This window comes from Oncorhynchus keta, chromosome 18, assembly GCF_023373465.1.
Source record: "Oncorhynchus keta strain PuntledgeMale-10-30-2019 chromosome 18, Oket_V2, whole genome shotgun sequence".
Lineage (NCBI taxonomy): Eukaryota > Metazoa > Chordata > Actinopteri > Salmoniformes > Salmonidae > Oncorhynchus > Oncorhynchus keta.
In genome coordinates, this window is record NC_068438.1 from 48,682,191 (window position 1) to 48,702,190 (window position 20,000).

A 20,000-nucleotide genomic window follows, 5' to 3' on the forward strand; every position below is an offset into this window, starting at 1 on the left:
GACAGACTGGGGGACAGAGACGGGGAGACTGAGGGGACAGAGACGGGGACAGAGACGGGGACAGAGACGGGGACAGAGACGGGGACAGAGACAGAGGGGACAGAGACGGGGACAGAGAGAGAGACGGGGACAGAGACTGAGACGGGGACAGAGACAGAGACGGGGACAGAGACTGGGGGACGGGGACAGAGAGAGACGGGGACAGAGGGAGACGGGGACAGAGACGGGGAAGGGAATATCATCTATATGCACAACTTTCCTGCCATTTCATGTTTACTCACTCATGTTGGGTAGAGATACTCTGGGACAGAGACCCTCATGTTGGGTAGAGATAGACTGGTTGTTTCCCTCATGGGGGTAGAGATACTCTGGTTGACGGGGACAGAGAGGGGGACATGTTGGGTAGGGATACAGGGGGACAGAGACTGGTTGTTTCCCTCATGACGGGGACAGATACTCTGGTTGAGACTCATGTTGGGTAGAGATACTCTGGTTGACAGAGACGGGGATGTTGGGAGAGACGGGGACAGAGAGGGGGTTGTTTCCCTCATGTTGGGAGAGAGACTGGTTGTTTCCCTCATGTTGGGAGAGATACTCTGGTTGTTTCCCTCATGTTGGGTAGAGATACTCGGGACAGAGGGGGTTGTTTCCTCATGTTGGGTAGAGATTTCCTGCCATTTCATGTTTCCCTCATGTTGAGTAGAGATACTCTGGTTGTTTCCCTCATGTTGGGTAGAGATACTCTGGTTGTTTCCCTCATGTTGGGTAGAGATACTCTGGTTGTTTCCCTCATGTTGGGGAGGGATACTCTGGTTGTTTCCCTCATGTTGGGTAGAGATACTCTGGTTGTTTCCCTCATGTTGGGTAGAGATACTCTGGTTGTTTCCCTCATGTTGGGGAGGGATACTCTGGTTGTTTCCCTCATGTTGGGTAGAGATACTCTGGTTGTTTCCCTCATGTTGGGTAGGGATACTCTGGTTGTTTCCCTCATGTTGGGTAGAGATACTCTGGTTGTTTCCCTCATGTTGGGTAGAGATACTCTGGTTGTTTCCCTCATGTTGAGTAGAGATACTCTGGTTGTTTCCCTCATGTTGAGTAGGGATACTCTGGTTGTTTCCCTCATGTTGAGTAGAGATACTCTGGTTGTTTCCCTCATGTTGAGTAGAGATACTCTGGTTGTTTCCCTCATGTTGAGTAGAGATACTCTGGTTGTTTCCCTCATGTTGGGTAGAGATACTCTGGTTGTTTCCCTCATGTTGGGTAGAGATACTCTGGTTGTTTCCCTCATGTTGGGTAGAGATACTCTGGTTGTTTCCCTCATGTTGGGTAGAGATACTCTGGTTGTTTCCCTCATGTTGAGTAGAGATACTCTGGTTGTTTCCCTCATGTTGGGTAGAGATACTCTGGTTGTTTCCCTCCACACATCTACCACTGTTTTGAGGAGCGCGCTGCCTCTCGCTGCGCGACAGCTGATATTCCCACCATGGGCTCTCCAAACCCATTCCTGCAGCTACCCTGTGCTTCAAGTTGGGGAAAATCAAGTGAAATCTGTCCGGGCGAACATCGATAGTAGCACGTTTTCACAACGAAAACAACATATTTCATTAAACTGTTGCCCAGCCCCTCTCTATGTGCGGCTGGAGAAAGGAAGGGAGGAAGGAAGGAGAGGGAAGGTAAAGGTAATGTGTTATTTTAATTATGGAAATATAAAACAAAAAGCGCTATTACCAGGCTATTACCAGGCTATTACCAGGCTATTACCAGGCTATTCTAAATCAAATACATATTCACTATAATTGTAGATTAACTGTGTAAGCCGCCCTGCACAATCAATGAACCGACAGCATCGCCTAGGTCTGTACAGTGCTCTGCATGCGTTGTATAACGACACAATCGTTATTTTAATTTGCGGTTTTTATCGGACTAATTACCACTCAGGAACATTCACTGTCTTCTTGATAAGCATAAAATGTAGAATTGGGTTTGTTTTGTCCTACTAAAAGGTGAATTCATCTCCCAGTGTCTGGTAGAAAGCAGACTGAACCAGGTTTTCCTCTATGATTTTTCCTGTCCTTACCTCCATTGTGTTTCTTTATTATCCTGAAAAACTCCCCAGTCCTTAACGATTACAAGCATACCCATAACATGATGCAGCCACCACTATGCTTGATCATATGGAGAGTGGGACTCAGTAATGTGTTTTATTGGATATGCCCCAAACATAACACTTTGTAATTAGGGCAAAAATGTAATTGTTTACCACATTCTTTGCAGTATTACTTTCGTGTTGCAAACAAGATCCAAGTTTTTAAATATTTGTATTCTGTTTAAGGTTTCCAACTTTTCACTTTGTCAATTATTGTGGAGTCACAACGATGTTGATCCATCCTCAGTTTTCTCCATTCGCAGCCATTGAACTCTGTTTTAATGTTACCTTTGGCCTGATTGGGTGATACCCAGTCACTTTGTGGTATTGATACACCATCCAAAGTGTAATTAATAACTTCAACACGTTAAATTGTTTATTTTAAATTTTATTTATACCCATCTAGAAATTGGAAAACCTTCCTGGTCTTTGACTGCGGGACCTTTTTAAAATGACCTGTATGTGAGGGGGGTAGTTATAGACCTGTATGTGAGGGGGTAGTTATAGACCTGTATGTGAGGGGGGTAGTTATAGACCTGTATGTGAGGGGGGTAGTTATAGTCCTGTATGTGAGGGGGTAGTTATAGACCTGTATGTGAGGGGGTAGTTATAGACCTGTATGTGAGGGGGTAGTTATAGACCTGTATGTGAGGGGGTAGTTATAGACCTGTATGTGAGGGGGTAGTTATAGACCTGTATGTGAGGGGGTAGTTATAGACCTGTATGTGAGGGGGTAGTTATAGACCTGTATGTGAGGGGGTAGTTATAGACCTGTATGTGAGGGGGTAGTTATAGACCTGTATGTGAGGGGGTAGTTATAGACCTGTATGTGAGGGGGTAGTTATAGACCTGTATGTGAGGGGTAGTTATAGACCTGTATGTGAGGGGGTAGTTATAGACCTGTATGTGAGGGGGTAGTTATAGACCTGTATGTGAGGGGGTAGTTATAGACCTGTATGTGAGGGGGTAGTTATAGACCTGTATGTGAGGGGGTAGTTATAGACCTGTATGTGAGGGGGTAGTTATAGACCTGTATGTGAGGGGGTAGTTATAGACCTGTATGTGAGGGGGTAGTTATAGACCTGTATGTGAGGGGGTAGTTATGGGGTAGTTATAGATCTGTATGTGAGGGGGTAGTTATAGACCTGTATGTGAGGGGGTAGTTATAGACCTGTATGTGAGGGGGTAGTTATAGACCTGTATGTGAGGGGGTAGTTATAGACCTGTATGTGAGGGGGTAGTTATAGACCTGTATGTGAGGGGGTAGTTATAGACCTGTATGTGAGGGGGTAGTTATAGACCTGTATGTGAGGGGGTAGTTATAGATCTGTATGTGAGGGGGGTAGTTATAGATCTGTATGTGAGGGGGTAGTTATAGACCTGTATGTGAGGGGGTAGTTATAGACCTGTATGTGAGGGGGTAGTTATAGACCTGTATGTGAGGGGGTAGTTATAGACCTGTATGTGAGGGGGTAGTTATAGACCTGTATGTGAGGGGGTAGTTATAGACCTGTATGTGAGGGGGTAGTTATAGACCTGTATGTGAGGGGGTAGTTATAGACCTGTATGTGAGGGGGTAGTTATAGACCTGTATGTGAGGGGGTAGTTATAGACCTGTATGTGAGGGGTAGTTATAGATCTGTATGTGAGGGGGTAGTTATAGACCTGTATGTGAGGGGTAGTTATAGACCTGTATGTGAGGGGGTAGTTATAGATCTGTATGTGAGGGGGTAGTTATAGACCTGTATGTGAGGGGGTAGTTATAGACCTGTATGTGAGGGGGTAGTTATAGACCTGTATGTGAGGGGGTAGTTATAGACCTGTATGTGAGGGGTAGTTATAGACCTGTATGTGAGGGGGTAGTTATAGACCTGTACGTGAGGGGGTAGTTATAGACCTGTATGTGAGGGGTAGTTATAGATCTGTATGTGAGGGGTAGTTATAGACCTGTATGTGAGGGGTAGTTATAGATCTGTATGTGAGGGGGTAGTTATAGACCTGTATGTGAGGGGGTAGTTATAGACCTGTATGTGAGGGGGTAGTTATAGACCTGTATGTGAGGGGGTAGTTATAGACCTGTATGTGAGGGGGTAGTTATAGACCTGTATGTGAGGGGGTAGTTATAGACCTGTATGTGAGGGGGTAGTTATAGACCTGTATGTGAGGGGTAGTTATAGACCTGTATGTGAGGGGGTAGTTATAGACCTGTATGTGAGGGGTAGTTATAGACCTGTATGTGAGGGGTAGTTATAGACCTGTATGTGAGGGGTAGTTATAGACCTGTATGTGAGGGGGTAGTTATAGACCTGTATGTGAGGGGGTAGTTATAGACCTGTATGTGAGGGGGTAGTTATAGACCTGTATGTGAGGGGGGTAGTTATAGACCTGTATGTGAGGGGGTAGTTATAGACCTGTATGTGAGGGGGGTAGTTATAGACCTGTATGTGAGGGGTAGTTATAGACCTGTATGTGAGGGGTAGTTATAGACCTGTATGTGAGGGGGTAGTTATAGACCTGTATGTGAGGGGTAGTTATAGACCTGTATGTGAGGGGGGTAGTTATAGACCTGTATGTGAGGGGGTAGTTATAGACCTGTATGTGAGGGGGTAGTTATAGACCTGTATGTGAGGGGGTAGTTATAGACCTGTATGTGAGGGGGTAGTTATAGACCTGTATGTGAGGGGTAGTTATAGACCTGTATGTGAGGGGGTAGTTATAGACCTGTATGTGAGGGGTAGTTATAGACCTGTATGTGAGGGGGTAGTTATAGACCTGTATGTGAGGGGGTAGTTATAGACCTGTATGTGAGGGGTAGTTATAGACCTGTATGTGAGGGGTAGTTATAGACCTGTATGTGAGGGGGTAGTTATAGACCTGTATGTGAGGGGGTAGTTATAGACCTGTATGTGAGGGGGTAGTTATAGACCTGTATGTGAGGGGGTAGTTATAGACCTGTATGTGAGGGGTAGTTATAGACCTGTATGTGAGGGGGTAGTTATAGACCTGTATGTGAGGGGGTAGTTATAGACCTGTATGTGAGGGGGTAGTTATAGATCTGTATGTGAGGGGGTAGTTATAGACCTGTATGTGAGGGGTAGTTATAGACCTGTATGTGAGGGGGTAGTTATAGACCTGTATGTGAGGGGTAGTTATAGACCTGTATGTGAGGGGGTAGTTATAGATCTGTATGTGAGGGGTAGTTATAGACCTGTATGTGAGGGGGTAGTTATAGACCTGTATGTGAGGGGGTAGTTATAGACCTGTATGTGAGGGGGTAGTTATAGACCTGTATGTGAGGGGGTAGTTATAGATCTGTATGTGAGGGGGTAGTTATAGACCTGTATGTGAGGGGGTAGTTATAGACCTGTATGTGAGGGGTAGTTATAGACCTGTATGTGAGGGGGGTAGTTATAGACCTGTATGTGAGGGGGTAGTTATAGATCTGTATGTGAGGGGGTAGTTATAGACCTGTATGTGAGGGGGTAGTTATAGACCTGTATGTGAGGGGGTAGTTATAGACCTGTATGTGAGGGGGTAGTTATAGACCTGTATGTGAGGGGTAGTTATAGACCTGTATGTGAGGGGGTAGTTATAGACCTGTATGTGAGGGGGTAGTTATAGACCTGTATGTGAGGGGGTAGTTATAGACCTGTATGTGAGGGGGGTAGTTATAGACCTGTATGTGAGGGGGTAGTTATAGACCTGTATGTGAGGGGGTAGTTATAGACCTGTATGTGAGGGGGTAGTTATAGATCTGTATGTGAGGGGTAGTTATAGACCTGTATGTGAGGGGGGTAGTTATAGACCTGTATGTGAGGGGGTAGTTATAGACCTGTATGTGAGGGGTAGTTATAGACCTGTATGTGAGGGGGTAGTTATAGACCTGTATGTGAGGGGTAGTTATAGACCTGTATGTGAGGGGGTAGTTATAGACCTGTATGTGAGGGGGGTAGTTATAGACCTGTATGTGAGGGGGTAGTTATAGACCTGTATGTGAGGGGGTAGTTATAGACCTGTATGTGAGGGGGTAGTTATAGACCTGTATGTGAGGGGTAGTTATAGACCTGTATGTGAGGGGGTAGTTATAGACCTGTATGTGAGGGGTAGTTATAGACCTGTATGTGAGGGGGTAGTTATAGACCTGTATGTGAGGGGGTAGTTATAGACCTGTATGTGAGGGGGTAGTTATAGACCTGTATGTGAGGGGGTAGTTATAGACCTGTATGTGAGGGGTAGTTATAGACCTGTATGTGAGGGGTAGTTATAGACCTGTATGTGAGGGGGTAGTTATAGACCTGTATGTGAGGGGGTAGTTATAGACCTGTATGTGAGGGGGTAGTTATAGACCTGTATGTGAGGGGGTAGTTATAGACCTGTATGTGAGGGGGTAGTTATAGACCTGTATGTGAGGGGGTAGTTATAGACCTGTATGTGAGGGGTAGTTATAGATCTGTATGTGAGGGGGTAGTTATAGATCTGTATGTGAGGGGTAGTTATAGATCTGTATGTGAGGGGTAGTTATAGATCTGTATGTGAGGGGTAGTTATAGATCTGTATGTGAGGGGTAGTTATAGACCTGTATGTGAGGGGGTAGTTATAGACCTGTATGTGAGGGGGTAGTTATAGACCTGTATGTGAGGGGGTAGTTATAGACCTGTATGTGAGGGGGTAGTTATAGACCTGTATGTGAGGGGGTAGTTATAGACCTGTATGTGAGGGGGGTAGTTATAGACCTGTATGTGAGGGGTAGTTATAGACCTGTATGTGAGGGGTAGTTATAGACCTGTATGTGAGGGGGTAGTTATAGACCTGTATGTGAGGGGTAGTTATAGATCTGTATGTGAGGGGTAGTTATAGACCTGTATGTGAGGGGTAGTTATAGACCTGTATGTGAGGGGGTAGTTATAGACCTGTATGTGAGGGGGTAGTTATAGACCTGTATGTGAGGGGGTAGTTATAGACCTGTATGTGGGGGGTAGTTATAGACCTGTATGTGAGGGGGTAGTTATAGACCTGTATGTGAGGGGTAGTTATAGACCTGTATGTGAGGGGGTAGTTATAGACCTGTATGTGAGGGGTAGTTATAGACCTGTATGTGAGGGGGTAGTTATAGACCTGTATGTGAGGGGGTAGTTATAGACCTGTATGTGAGGGGGTAGTTATAGACCTGTATGTGAGGGGGTAGTTATAGATCTGTATGTGAGGGGTAGTTATAGACCTGTATGTGAGGGGGTAGTTATAGACCTGTATGTGAGGGGGTAGTTATAGACCTGTATGTGAGGGGGTAGTTATAGACCTGTATGTGAGGGGGTAGTTATAGACCTGTATGTGAGGGGTAGTTATAGACCTGTATGTGAGGGGGTAGTTATAGACCTGTATGTGAGGGGTAGTTATAGACCTGTATGTGAGGGGGTAGTTATAGACCTGTATGTGAGGGGTAGTTATAGACCTGTATGTGAGGGGTAGTTATAGACCTGTATGTGAGGGGTAGTTATAGACCTGTATGTGAGGGTAGTTATAGACCTGTATGTGAGGGGGTAGTTATAGACCTGTATGTGAGGGGGTAGTTATAGACCTGTATGTGAGGGGGTAGTTATAGACCTGTATGTGAGGGGGTAGTTATAGACCTGTATGTGAGGGGGTAGTTATAGACCTGTATGTGAGGGGGTAGTTATAGACCTGTATGTGAGGGGGTAGTTATAGACCTGTATGTGAGGGGGGTAGTTATAGACCTGTATGTGAGGGGGTAGTTATAGACCTGTATGTGAGGGGGTAGTTATAGACCTGTATGTGAGGGGGGTAGTTATAGACCTGTATGTGAGGGGGTAGTTATAGACCTGTATGTGAGGGGGTAGTTATAGATCTGTATGTGAGGGGGTAGTTATAGATCTGTATGTGAGGGGGTAGTTATAGACCTGTATGTGAGGGGGTAGTTATAGACCTGTATGTGAGGGGGTAGTTATAGACCTGTATGTGAGGGGGTAGTTATAGACCTGTATGTGAGGGGGTAGTTATAGACCTGTATGTGAGGGGGTAGTTATAGACCTGTATGTGAGGGGTAGTTATAGACCTGTATGTGAGGGGTAGTTATAGATCTGTATGTGAGGGGGTAGTTATAGATCTGTATGTGAGGGGGTAGTTATAGATCTGTATGTGAGGGGGTAGTTATAGACCTGTATGTGAGGGGGTAGTTATAGACCTGTATGTGAGGGGTAGTTATAGACCTGTATGTGAGGGGTAGTTATAGACCTGTATGTGAGGGGTAGTTATAGACCTGTATGTGAGGGGGTAGTTATAGATCTGTATGTGAGGGGGTAGTTATAGATCTGTATGTGAGGGGGGTAGTTATAGACCTGTATGTGAGGGGGTAGTTATAGACCTGTATGTGAGGGGGTAGTTATAGACCTGTATGTGAGGGGGTAGTTATAGACCTGTATGTGAGGGGGTAGTTATAGACCTGTATGTGAGGGGTAGTTATAGACCTGTATGTGAGGGGGTAGTTATAGACCTGTATGTGAGGGGGTAGTTATAGACCTGTATGTGAGGGGGTAGTTATAGACCTGTATGTGAGGGGTAGTTATAGACCTGTATGTGAGGGGGTAGTTATAGACCTGTATGTGAGGGGTAGTTATAGATCTGTATGTGAGGGGTAGTTATAGACCTGTATGTGAGGGGGTAGTTATAGACCTGTATGTGAGGGGTAGTTATAGACCTGTATGTGAGGGGGTAGTTATAGACCTGTATGTGAGGGGTAGTTATAGACCTGTATGTGAGGGGTAGTTATAGATCTGTATGTGAGGGGTAGTTATAGACCTGTATGTGAGGGGTAGTTATAGACCTGTATGTGAGGGGGTAGTTATAGACCTGTATGTGAGGGGGTAGTTATAGACCTGTATGTGAGGGGGTAGTTATAGACCTGTATGTGAGGGGGTAGTTATAGACCTGTATGTGAGGGGGTAGTTATAGACCTGTATGTGAGGGGGTAGTTATAGACCTGTATGTGAGGGGGGTAGTTATAGACCTGTATGTGAGGGGTAGTTATAGACCTGTATGTGAGGGGGTAGTTATAGACCTGTATGTGAGGGGGTAGTTATAGACCTGTATGTGAGCAGGGTAGTTATAGACCTGTATGTGAGGGGGTAGTTATAGACCTGTATGTGAGGGGGTAGTTATAGACCTGTATGTGAGGGGGTAGTTATAGACCTATGTGAGGGGGTAGTTATAGACCTGTATGTGGGGGGGTAGTTATAGACCTGTATGTGGGGGGTAGTTATAGACCTGTATGTGAGGGGGGTAGTTATAGACCTGTATGTGAGGGGTAGTTATAGATCTGTAAGGGGTAGTTATAGACCTGTATGTGAGGGGGTAGTTATAACCTGTATGTGAAATAGTTTGAGGGGTAGTTATAGATAATGTTTTTCCTGAACATAATTTTGTCATAACAAATTTGCATTTATTTATAGACATTTCAGCTTTTCTTTTTAAATCATTTGAATAAATAATTTAAATAAATCTATATTTATTATAAATAAATAATTGAAATATATATTTTTTAATAATTTGACAAACGGCATTTATTTATATACATATAAAATTTGACTGGTACCGGTGTGTATATCTACACACACACACACACACACACACACACACACACACACGGACACACACGGACACACGGACACACACACACACACACACACACACACACACACACACACACACACACACACACACACACACAATTTTGGACACACCTTCTCATCCAGGGTTTTTCTTTATTTTTACTATTTTCTACATTGTAATAGTCAAGACAAATTATGAAATAACACATATGGAATCATGTAGTAACTAAACAAATGTTAAACAAATCAAAATATATTTGAGATTTTTCAAAGTAGCCACCCTTTGCTTTGACAGCTTTGCACATTCTTGGCATTCTCTCAACCAGCTTTGAGGTAGTCACCTGGATTTCATTTCAATTAACAGGTGTGCCTTGTTAAAAGTTCATTTGTGGAATTTCTTTCCTTCTTAAGGAAAGACAATTTGAGTCAATCAGTTGTGTTGTGACAAGTTAGGGGTGGTATACAGAAGATAGCCCTATTTGTTAAAAGAGTCCATATTATGGCAAGAACAGCTCAAATAAGCAAATAGAAATTTCAGTCTATCATTACTTTAAGACACGAAGGTCAGTCCATCTGGAAAATGTCCTAAGAACTTTGACCGTTTCTTCAAGTACAGTCGCAAAAACCATCAAGCACTATGATGAAACTGTCTCTCGTGAGGACCGCCTCTGGAAGACCCAGAGTTACCTCTGCTGCAGAGGATAAGTTCATTAGAGTTACCAGTCTCAGAAATTGCAGCCCAAATAGATGCTTCACAGAGTTCAGGTAACAGACACATCTCAACATCAACTGTGTAAATGTTTTATTTTTTTCATTTTTACCTTTTATTTAACGAGGCAAGTCAGTTAATAACACATTCTTATTTTCAATGACGGCCTGGGAACAGTGGGTTATTCAGGGGCGGAACGACCTTGTCAGCTCGGGGGTTTGAACTCGCAACCTTCCGGTTACTAGTCCAACGCTCTAACCACTAGGCTACCCTGCCGCCCCACGTTATTGACTGAAGCTGATATTGTTTTGTAGGTTTTTTTTAACCTTGTCAGCTCGAGGATTCGATCTTGCAACCTTTCGGTTACTAGTCCAACGCTATAACCACTACCTGCAGCCCTCGTGGTTGAATTGCTGCAAAGAACCACTACTGAAGGTTACTACATGATTCCGTATGTGTTATTTCTTAGTGTTGATGTCTTCACTGTTCTTCTACAATGGACAAAATAAAGAAAAACCCTTGAATCGGTAGGTGTGTCTGAACTTTTGACTGGTACTGTACATATATATGTCTGCTTTGATAGTATGTGTTCTTGTCTGTAGGCCAGTGACCAACAAAAATCTCAATTTAATCCATTTTCTGAGCTGGAAGACGACAACATTTTGTAAAAGTTTAGGGGTGTGAATACTTTCTGTAGTTTTATTCATAAGCTCTAATATTCCTGTGTTTTTAAAAAAAAAAATGTTTAATGAATCATCACCTCAGAAAACCGTTTCGTCGTTAGGCTTCGTAAACAACGACCTTGTTTTACACCTCCTTAATGAGCTTCTTTCTTCAAATCACCGTGAGGTGAGATTTGAAAGAGCACATACTGTTATTAATGATGAAGTGTTTTTGGCAGTTGCATTGATGTCAGAGTGGTTTACAGAGACACATAGCACCAGGCCATTAGTGACCCGTTGATCGTTAGCGAGCTCGGTACTACCAACGCATGTCTGGAGTGCATAAAAGGAGATGACCGTGACCCAACGGTCACGTGGAATTTTACTGAGGTCATAACTGCCGGCGCGGCGGTAATGTGGTCACCGCAACCATCCTAGTTGCGAGTTCCCTACTAATTAGTAACTTTTTAATTAATCAATCAAGTACAAAGGAGGAATGAAAACCCACGGCCACTTGGTCTTCCTTGGAATGAGTTTGACACCTGTGGTCCAGGTCATAGAAAAACGGCAAGTCTTCCTAATGTTTTGTACATCTCTGTATTTGGTTGTACCTAATGGCCAGTGTTTGTAACTCTATTGACCAATGACACTTCCACGATACACCTATAGTATAAACGCTAATCCCTGTCCGTCTCCCCAAACCATGTCTCCTCCCCGTTACCTCCTTTTTTGATTTGGTAAGAAGTTGTTGATTTGTTTTGTCTCAGGGGGAGAAAGTCAACTATGAGCGCTTTAAGAACTGGCTCCTACAGAACACGGAGGCGTTCACCTTCTCCCGTTGGCTGCTCTCCGGAGGCGTGTGTGTCACCCTCACAGACGACAGCGACACGCCCACCTTCTACCAGACTCTGGCCGGAGTCACACACTGTGAGTGACGGCTACCGTGCTCCTCTCTACAGCGCCAGTCCTACCCTGTACGCACGCTGTACATAAACTGGCGCTACTGAAAGGTTTCTATGTTTTCATCTGAGTAAAGTCAGCAACAAGTGATGGCATCTCCCAAAAAAAGACAGATAATTTACCTGACTGTTTTAGTTCGGTGCTCATATTTCATGTTATGTTGGTATTTGTCACCCCCTGTGTCACCTTTTCTTTGTCATTCATGTCCCTCCTTCTTTTTTCTGTCCGATTGGAAAGAAAGCTCTTACACGTAGCTGTGTCCAAGACCAATCAAAGATATTAGCTGCTTCCTGTCCTGAGACCAATCAGAGAGCAGGAGTGATCTTTGCTGCCAATCCGGGAGAGTACCTGCAGACAGCTCGTAATCTGCTGTTGCCCACTCCCAGATGATCCTCTTAACTCTGAGCGGTGTGTGTGTGTGTGAGAGAGAGTTTGTGTGTGTGTGTGTGTGTGTGTGTGTGTGTGTGTGTGTGTGTGTGTGTGTGTGTGTGTGTGTGTGTGTGTGTGTGTGTGTGTGTGTGTGTGTGTGTGTGTGTGTGTGTGTGTGTGTGTGTGTGTGTGTGTGTGAGAGAGAGTTCGTGTGTGTGTGTGTGTGAGAGAGTTCAGGTGTGTTTGTGTGTGTGTGTGTGTGTGCACTCTTTGGCCGTGAGGCGAGCACCTTCTTCGTGCATTGACTTTCTAGAACATACTTCACTCTTGGCTGAGACGCCGTCCCCGACCGGACACACACAACAGACGCCATGGAGGACTGACAGGCTTGTTGTCGGGTTGGGATAGTATTAGAATACTATTGTAAAAATCCTTGGATTGGAACCAGGATGGCATGAGTTAAAGTGGTGTTTTTTTCTTCCCCTGAGCCTGTTAACCGTCGGTCGGTGGAGTCTACTATGGTACACGCCAGTCCTGTCGGCACGTCCCAGGGCATGAGTTAACGTGGTGTTTTTTTCTTCCCCTGAGCCTGTTAACCGTCGGTCGGTGGAGTCTACTATGGTACACGCCAGTCCTGTCGGCACGTCCCAGGGCATGAGTTAACGTGGTGTTTTTCTTCCCTGAGCCTGTTAACCGTCGGTCGGTGGAGTCTACTATGGTACACGCCAGTCCTGTCGGCACGTCCCAGGGCATGAGTTAACGTGGTGTTTTTTCTTCCCCTGAGCCTGTTAACCGTCGGTCGGTGGAGTCTACTATGGTACACGCCAGTCCTGTCGGCACGTCCCAGGGCATGAGTTAACGTGGTGTTTTCTTCCCTGAGCCTGTTAACCGTCGGTCGGTGGAGTCTACTATGGTACACGCCAGTCCTGTCGGCACGTCCCAGGGCATGAGTTAACGTGGTGTTTTTTTCTTCCCCTGAGCCTGTTAACCGTCGGTCGGTGGAGTCTACTATGGTACACGCCAGTCCTGTCGGCACGTCCCAGGGCATGAGTTAACGTGGTGTTTTTTTCTTCCCCTGAGCCTGTTAACCGTCGGTCGGTGGAGTCTACTATGGTACACGCCAGTCCTGTCGGCACGTCCCAGGGCATGTGTGGTGGAATATGGTATGGTACCTCTGTTGTCACTCTGACCGAGTCGCTCCTCTAGGTGGGTACTGGGCACACCACTGCACCTCCTTTAGACTAGTGCCAGACGCCACCCTATTCCGTATGAGGTGTACTACTTTTGACCGGGACCCGTAGGGCTATGGCCAAAAATAGGGAATTAGGTACCATTTTAGGACTGCCTAGGAAGTGGTCAACACTGACACTAGTTAGTGTGTGTTTAAAAAGTATTTTTTTTAACAATGAACCGATAGTTGGAATGAGTTAGTGGTTTGTACTTGCTGTGTAATCCTTCCTGTTGTGGTTGTTTGGTGCAGGAAGTAAAAGCACGAAGAAGCACTTGTCTTCCCACTTTCAGATTGTGGAAGTGTACATTTGGAGGTCTTGTGTGAACTCGCTCGCGCGGCTTGTTTTTTTTTTCGAGACCCAAGCGCAGAATGACAATCATGCATCTCTGTATGCCAGGCGACTCCGTAATGGAGATGTAGCCTCTTGTTTGAGAACAAAAAACTGTCCGCTTGTATTTTTAAACAGACTCAAACCTCGAGCTCCAGACATTTTTAAAAGAGATCCGTCTCAACCTGCCAGTCCTGTCCTGAAATGGAATGTTAGCCATTTAGCCTAGCGGTTTACCTAGCGTGCTAAGCTAGGAAATGTGTCCCAAATGGCAACCTATTCTCTACAATGGTGTATTACTTTTAATGGCAGTGAACAATAGTGAATCACAGGTCTAGGAGTCAGTCAGTGAGCTAGCTAGGGGATGAAGCATGTCCTGGAGTCAGTCAGTCAGCCAGTCAGTTAGCTAGCTAGCTAGTGGATGAAACATGTCCTGGAGTCAGTCAGTGAGCTAGCTAGCTAGTGGATGAAACATGTCCTGGAGTCAGTCAGTGAGCTAGCTAGCTAGGGGATGAAACATGTCCTGGAGTCAGCCAGTCAGTGAGCTAGCTAGCTAGTGGATGAAACATGTCCTGGAGTCAGTCAGTCAGCCAGTCAGTGAGCTAGCTAGCTAGGGGATGAAACATGTCCTGGAGTCAGTCAGTTAGCTAGCTAGCTAGGGGATGAGGCATGTCCTGGAGTCAGTCAGTGAGCTAGCTAGCTAGGGGGTGAGGCATGTCCTGGAGTCAGCCAGTCAGTTAGCTAGCTAGTGACGGGATGAGGCATGTCCTGGAGTCAGCCAGTCAGTTAGCTAGCTAGCTAGGGGATGAGGCATGTCCTGGAGTCAGCCAGTCAGTTAGCTAGCTAACTAGGGGATGAAACATGTCCTGGAGTCAGCCAGTCAGTGAGCTAGCTAGTGACGGGATGAGGCGTGTCCTGGAGTCAGCCAGTCAGTGAGCTAGCTAACTAGGGGATGAAACATGTCCTGGAGTCAGCCAGTCAGTAAGCTAGCTAGTGACGGGATGAGGCGTGTCCTGGAGTCAGCCAGTCAGTGAGCTAGCTAGCTAGGGGATGAAACATGTCCTGGAGTCAGCCAGTCAGTTAGCTAGCTAGCTAGGGGATGAAACATGTCCTGGAGTCAGCCAGTCAGTAAGCTAGCTAGTGACGGGATGAGGCATGTCCTGGAGTCAGCCAGTCAGTGAGCTAGCTAGGGGATGAGGCATGTCCTGGAGTCAGCCAGTCAGTGAGCTAGCTAGGGGATGAAACATGTCCTGGAGTCAGCCAGTCAGTGAGCTAGCTAGCTAGTGACGGGATGAGGCATGTCCTGGAGTCAGCCAGTCAGTTAGCTAGCTAGCTAGTGACGGGATGAGGCATGTCCTGGAGTCAGCCAGTCAGTGAGCTAGCTAGTGAGGATGAGGATGTCCTGGAGTCAGCCAGCATGTAGCTAGCTAGTGACGGGATGAGGCATGTCCAGTCAGCCAGTCAGTTAGCTAGCTAGTGACGGGATGAGGCATGTCCTGGAGTCAGCCAGTCAGTTAGCTAGCTAGCTAGTGACGGGATGAGGCATGTCCTGGAGTCAGCCAGTCAGTGAGCTAGCTAGCTAGTGACGGGATGAGGCATGTCCTGGAGTCAGCCAGTCAGTTAGCTAGCTAGCTAGTGACGGGATGAGGCATGTCCTGGAGTCAGCCAGTCAGTGAGCTAGCTAGTGACGGGATGAGGCATGTCCTGGAGTCAGCCAGCCAGTTAGCTAGCTAGTGACGGGATGAGGCATGTCCTGGAGTCAGCCAGTCAGTTAGCTAGCTAGTGACGGGATGAGGCATGTCCTGGAGTCAGCCAGTTAGCTAGCTAGCGAGGGGATGAGGCATGTCCTGGAGTCAGCCAGTCAGTTAGTTAGCTAGCTAGTGACGGGATGAGGCATGTCCTGGAGTCAGCCAGTCAGTTAGCTAGCTAGTGACGGGATGAGGCATGTCCTGGAGTCAGCCAGTCAGTTAGCTAGCTAGTAACGGGATGAGGCATGTCCTGGAGTCAGCCAGTCAGTTAGCTAGCTAGTGACGGGATGAGGCATGTCCTGGAGTCAGCCAGTCAGTTAGCTAGCTAGTGACGGGATGAGGCATGTCCTGGAGTCAGCCAGTTAGCTAGCTAGCGAGGGGATGAGGCATGTCCTGGAGTCAGCCAGTCAGTTAGCTAGCTAGTGACGGGATGAGGCATGTCCTGGAGTCAGCCAGTCAGTTAGCTAGCTAGTGACGGGATGAGGCATGTCCTGGAGTCAGCCAGTTAGCTAGCTAGCGAGGGGATGAGGCATGTCCTGGAGTCAGCCAGTCAGTTAGCTAGCTAGTGACGGGATGAGGCATGTCCTGGAGTCAGCCAGTCAGTTAGCTAGCTAGTGACGGGATGAGGCATGTCCTGGAGTCAGCCAGTTAGCTAGCTAGCGAGGGGATGAGGCATGTCCTGGAGTCAGCCAGTCAGTTAGTTAGCTAGCTAGTGACGGGATGAGGCATGTCCTGGAGTCAGCCAGTCAGTTAGCTAGCTAGTGACGGGATGAGGCATGTCCTGGAGTCAGCCAGTCAGTGAGCTAGCTAGTAACGGGATGAGGCATGTCCTGGAGTCAGCCAGTTAGCTAGCTAGCGAGGGGATGAGGCATGTCCTGGAGTCAGTCAGTCAGTTAGCTAGCGAGGGGATTAGGCATGTCCTGGAGTCCGTCAGTCAGCCAGTTAGCGAGGGGATGAGGCATGTCCTGGAGTCAGCCAGTCAGTTAGCTAGTGACGGGATGAGGCATGTCCTGGAGTCAGCCAGTCAGTTAGCTAGTGACGGGATGAGGCATGTCCTGGAGTCAGCCAGTCAGTTAGCTAGCTAGTGACGGGATGAGGCATGTCCTGGAGTCAGCCAGTCAGTTAGCTAGCTAGTGACGGGATGAGGCATGTCCTGGAGTCAGCCAGTCAGTTAGCTAGCTAGTGACGGGATGAGGCATGTCCTGGAGTCAGCCAGTCAGTTAGTTAGTGACGGGATGAGGCATGTCCTGGAGTCAGCCAGTCAGTTAGCTAGTGACGGGATGAGGCATGTCCTGGAGTCAGCCAGTCAGTTAGTTAGTGACGGGATGAGGCATGTCCTGGAGTCAGCCAGTCAGTTAGCTAGTGACGGGATGAGGCATGTCCTGGAGCCGATCCATAGGAGAGGTAATGAGTTTTATAGATTAGCAGTGTCAGGCAGGCTGGAGCAGCATCCTGATTTGATGACACACAGCAACAAGATGAGCAGGTGTTTATTCCCCCTCAGCTCTGCTTTCCTCGCTAGTCCCTTCCAGGCCTTTACCACTGCCCTATTCACTGCTAGGCTAGCCCACCCTGGCCTGAGTTCAGTAAGCATGACACAAATAGCCTTTTTTCAGGTTTGTTTAGCGTTTGGGATTGATACATTGACTATATTGGTGTTGTCCATGTTTCTGAAAGACCGGTTGGAGGACCTATTTTTGAGGTTATGTGTGTGTGTGTGTGTGTGTGTGTGTGTGTGTGTGTGTGTGTGTGTGTGTGTGTGTGTGTGTGTGTGTGTGTGTGTGTGTGTGTGTGTGTGTGTGTGTGTGTGTGTGTGTGTTTGTAGGATTTAGTATTGTCTAGCTGTTCTACTCTTCAAGGGGCCAGTCAGGGGCGGGCCCCACCACACACACCTCCCATTCCACACCATGCTTCTCAATATTAATCCACCATTACTCTCTGTCTGTGTCTCTCTGTCTGTGTCTCTCTGTCTGTGTCTGTCTGTGTCTCTGTCTGTGTCTCTGTCTCTCTGTCTGTGTCTCTGTCTGTCTCTCTCTGTCCCTCTGTCTCTCTGTCTGTGTCTCTCTCTGTCTCTCTCTCTGTCTCTCTGTCTCTCTGTCTGTGTCTCTCTCTGTCTCTCTATTCACTTCAAGGGGCTTTATTGGCCTGGGAAACATTTGTTAACATTGCCAAAGCAAGTGAGGTAGATAATATACCAAAGTGAGGTTGTGTTCTCTGTTTAAACCTGATGTTTCGGAGCATTTCTCTGAGGAGGGAAGGACTGAACGGTGGTCAAAAGGTTATTGAACCGTTGAAGTGGTGTTTTACTGGTTTCCAATCGGTCCTCTTGACCTCTCCACTTCTCTCTTTCTCCATCAGTCTTCAGATTGAACACACACACACAACAATTTAACTCTCTCCACAGAGACAACTGGACCATGTTGAGCTGGGCTGTTCCAGGAATAAACCTCAGGAGAACGGATGGATGGAGGGGGGAGAGAGGATGGATGGAGGGGGAGAGAGGATGGATGGAGGGGAGAGAGGATGGATGGAGGGGAGAGAGGATGGATGGAGGGAGAGAGGATGGATGGAGGGGAGAGAGAGGATGGATGGAGGGGAGAGAGATGGATGGAGGGGAGAGAGGATGGATGGAGGGGGAGAGAGGATGGATGGAGGGGAGAGAGAGGATGGATGGAGGGAGAGAGAGGATGGATGGAGGGGGAGAGAGAGGATGGATGGAGGGGGAGAGAGAGGATGGATGGAGGGGGGAGAGAGGATGGATGGAGGGGGAGAGAGGATGGATGGAGGGGGAGAGAGGATGGATGGAGGGGGAGAGAGGATGGATGGAGGGGGAGAGAGGATGGATGGGGGAGAGAGGATGGATGGATGGGGGAGAGAGGATGGATGGAGGGGGGAGAGAGGATGGATGGATGGGGGAGAGAGGATGGATGGATGGAGGGGGAGAGAGGATGGATGGATGGATGGAGGGGGAGAGAGGATGGATGGAGGGGGAAAGAGGATGGATGGAGGGGGGAGAGAGGATGGATGGAGGGGGGAGAGAGAGGATGGATGGAGGGGAGAGAGATGATGGATGGAGGGGGAGAGAGGATGGATGGAGGGGGAGAGAGGATGGATGGAGGGGAGAGAGAGGATGGATGGATGGATGGGGGGAGAGAGGATGGATGGAGGGGGAGAGAGGATGGATGGAGGGGGAGAGAGAGGATGGATGGATGGATGGAGGGGAGAGAGGATGGATGGAGGGGGAGAGAGGATGGATGGAGGGGAGAGAGAGAGGATGGATGGAGGGGGAGAGAGAGGATGGATGGAGGGGGAGAGAGGATAGATGGAGGGGGAGAGAGGATGGATGGAGGGTAGAGAGAGGATGGATGGAGGGGGAGAGAGGATGGATGGAGGAGGGAGAGAGGATGGATGGAGGGGGAGAGAGGATGGATGGAGGGAGAGAGGATGGATGGAGGGGGAGAGAGGATGGATGGAGGGGGAGAGAGGATGGATGGAGGGGGAGAGAGAGGATGGATGGAGGGGGAGAGAGGATGGATGGAGGGGGAGAGAGGATGGATGGAGGGGAGAGAGGATGGATGGAGGGGGGAGAGGATGGATGGATGGAGGAGAGAGGATGGAGGGGGGAGAGAGGATGGATGGATGGACGGGGGGAGAGGATGGATGGATGGAGGGGGAGAGGATGGATGGATGGAGAGAGAGGATGGATGGAGGGGGAGAGAGGATGGATGGAGGGGGAGAGAGGATGGATGGAGGGAGAGAGAGGGGATGGATGGAGGGGGAGAGAGAGGATGGATGGAGGGGGAGAGAGGATGGACGGAGGGGGAGAGAGGATGGACGGAGGGGAGAGAGGATGGATGGAGGGGGAGAGAGGATGGATGGAGGGGAGAGAGAGGATGGATGGAGGGGAGAGAGGATGGATGGAGGGGGAGTGGACGGATGGGGAGGGGAGAGAGGATGGACGGAGGGGGAGAGAGGATGGATGGAGGGGAGAGGATGGATGGAGGGGAGTGAGGATGGATGGAGGGGGAGAGAGGATGGATGGAGGGGGAGAGAGGATGGATGGAGGGGGGGAGAGAGGATGGATGGAGGGGGAGAGAGGATGGATGGAGGGGGAGAGAGAGGATGGATGGAGGGGGAGAGAGGATGGATGGAGGGGGACGGATGGAGGGGGAGAGAGGATGGACGGAGGGGGAGTGAGGATGATGACAGAGGGGGAGAGGATGGA

General features: G+C 47.8%; 1 protein-coding gene and 1 long non-coding RNA gene across 5 annotated transcripts in view; one reads left to right on the plus strand and one right to left on the minus strand.

Moving 5' to 3' along the window:
• The window catches only part of LOC118374816 (ubiquitin carboxyl-terminal hydrolase 32-like), a 177,446-nt gene that overhangs the window by 96,679 nt on the left and 60,767 nt on the right, over positions 1-20,000 (plus strand). The window contains exon 5 of the mRNA XM_052468909.1: positions 11,907-12,066. Coding sequence (XP_052324869.1) covers positions 11,907-12,066 — 160 coding nt within the window. The remainder of the gene's footprint in view (positions 1-11,906; positions 12,067-20,000) is intronic.
• On the minus strand, positions 3,265-5,445 carry LOC127908881 (uncharacterized). Of its 4 annotated transcripts, none has more exons than XR_008068875.1 (3): positions 5,407-5,445; positions 4,479-4,531; positions 3,265-3,473 (listed from the first exon to the last, which is right to left on the minus strand). It is a non-coding gene; the product is annotated as an uncharacterized LOC127908881 (long non-coding RNA). The 4 variants fall into 4 exon arrangements; XR_008068874.1 differs by lacking the exon at positions 5,407-5,445 and adding an exon at positions 5,150-5,188; XR_008068877.1 differs by lacking the exon at positions 3,265-3,473 and adding an exon at positions 3,829-3,862.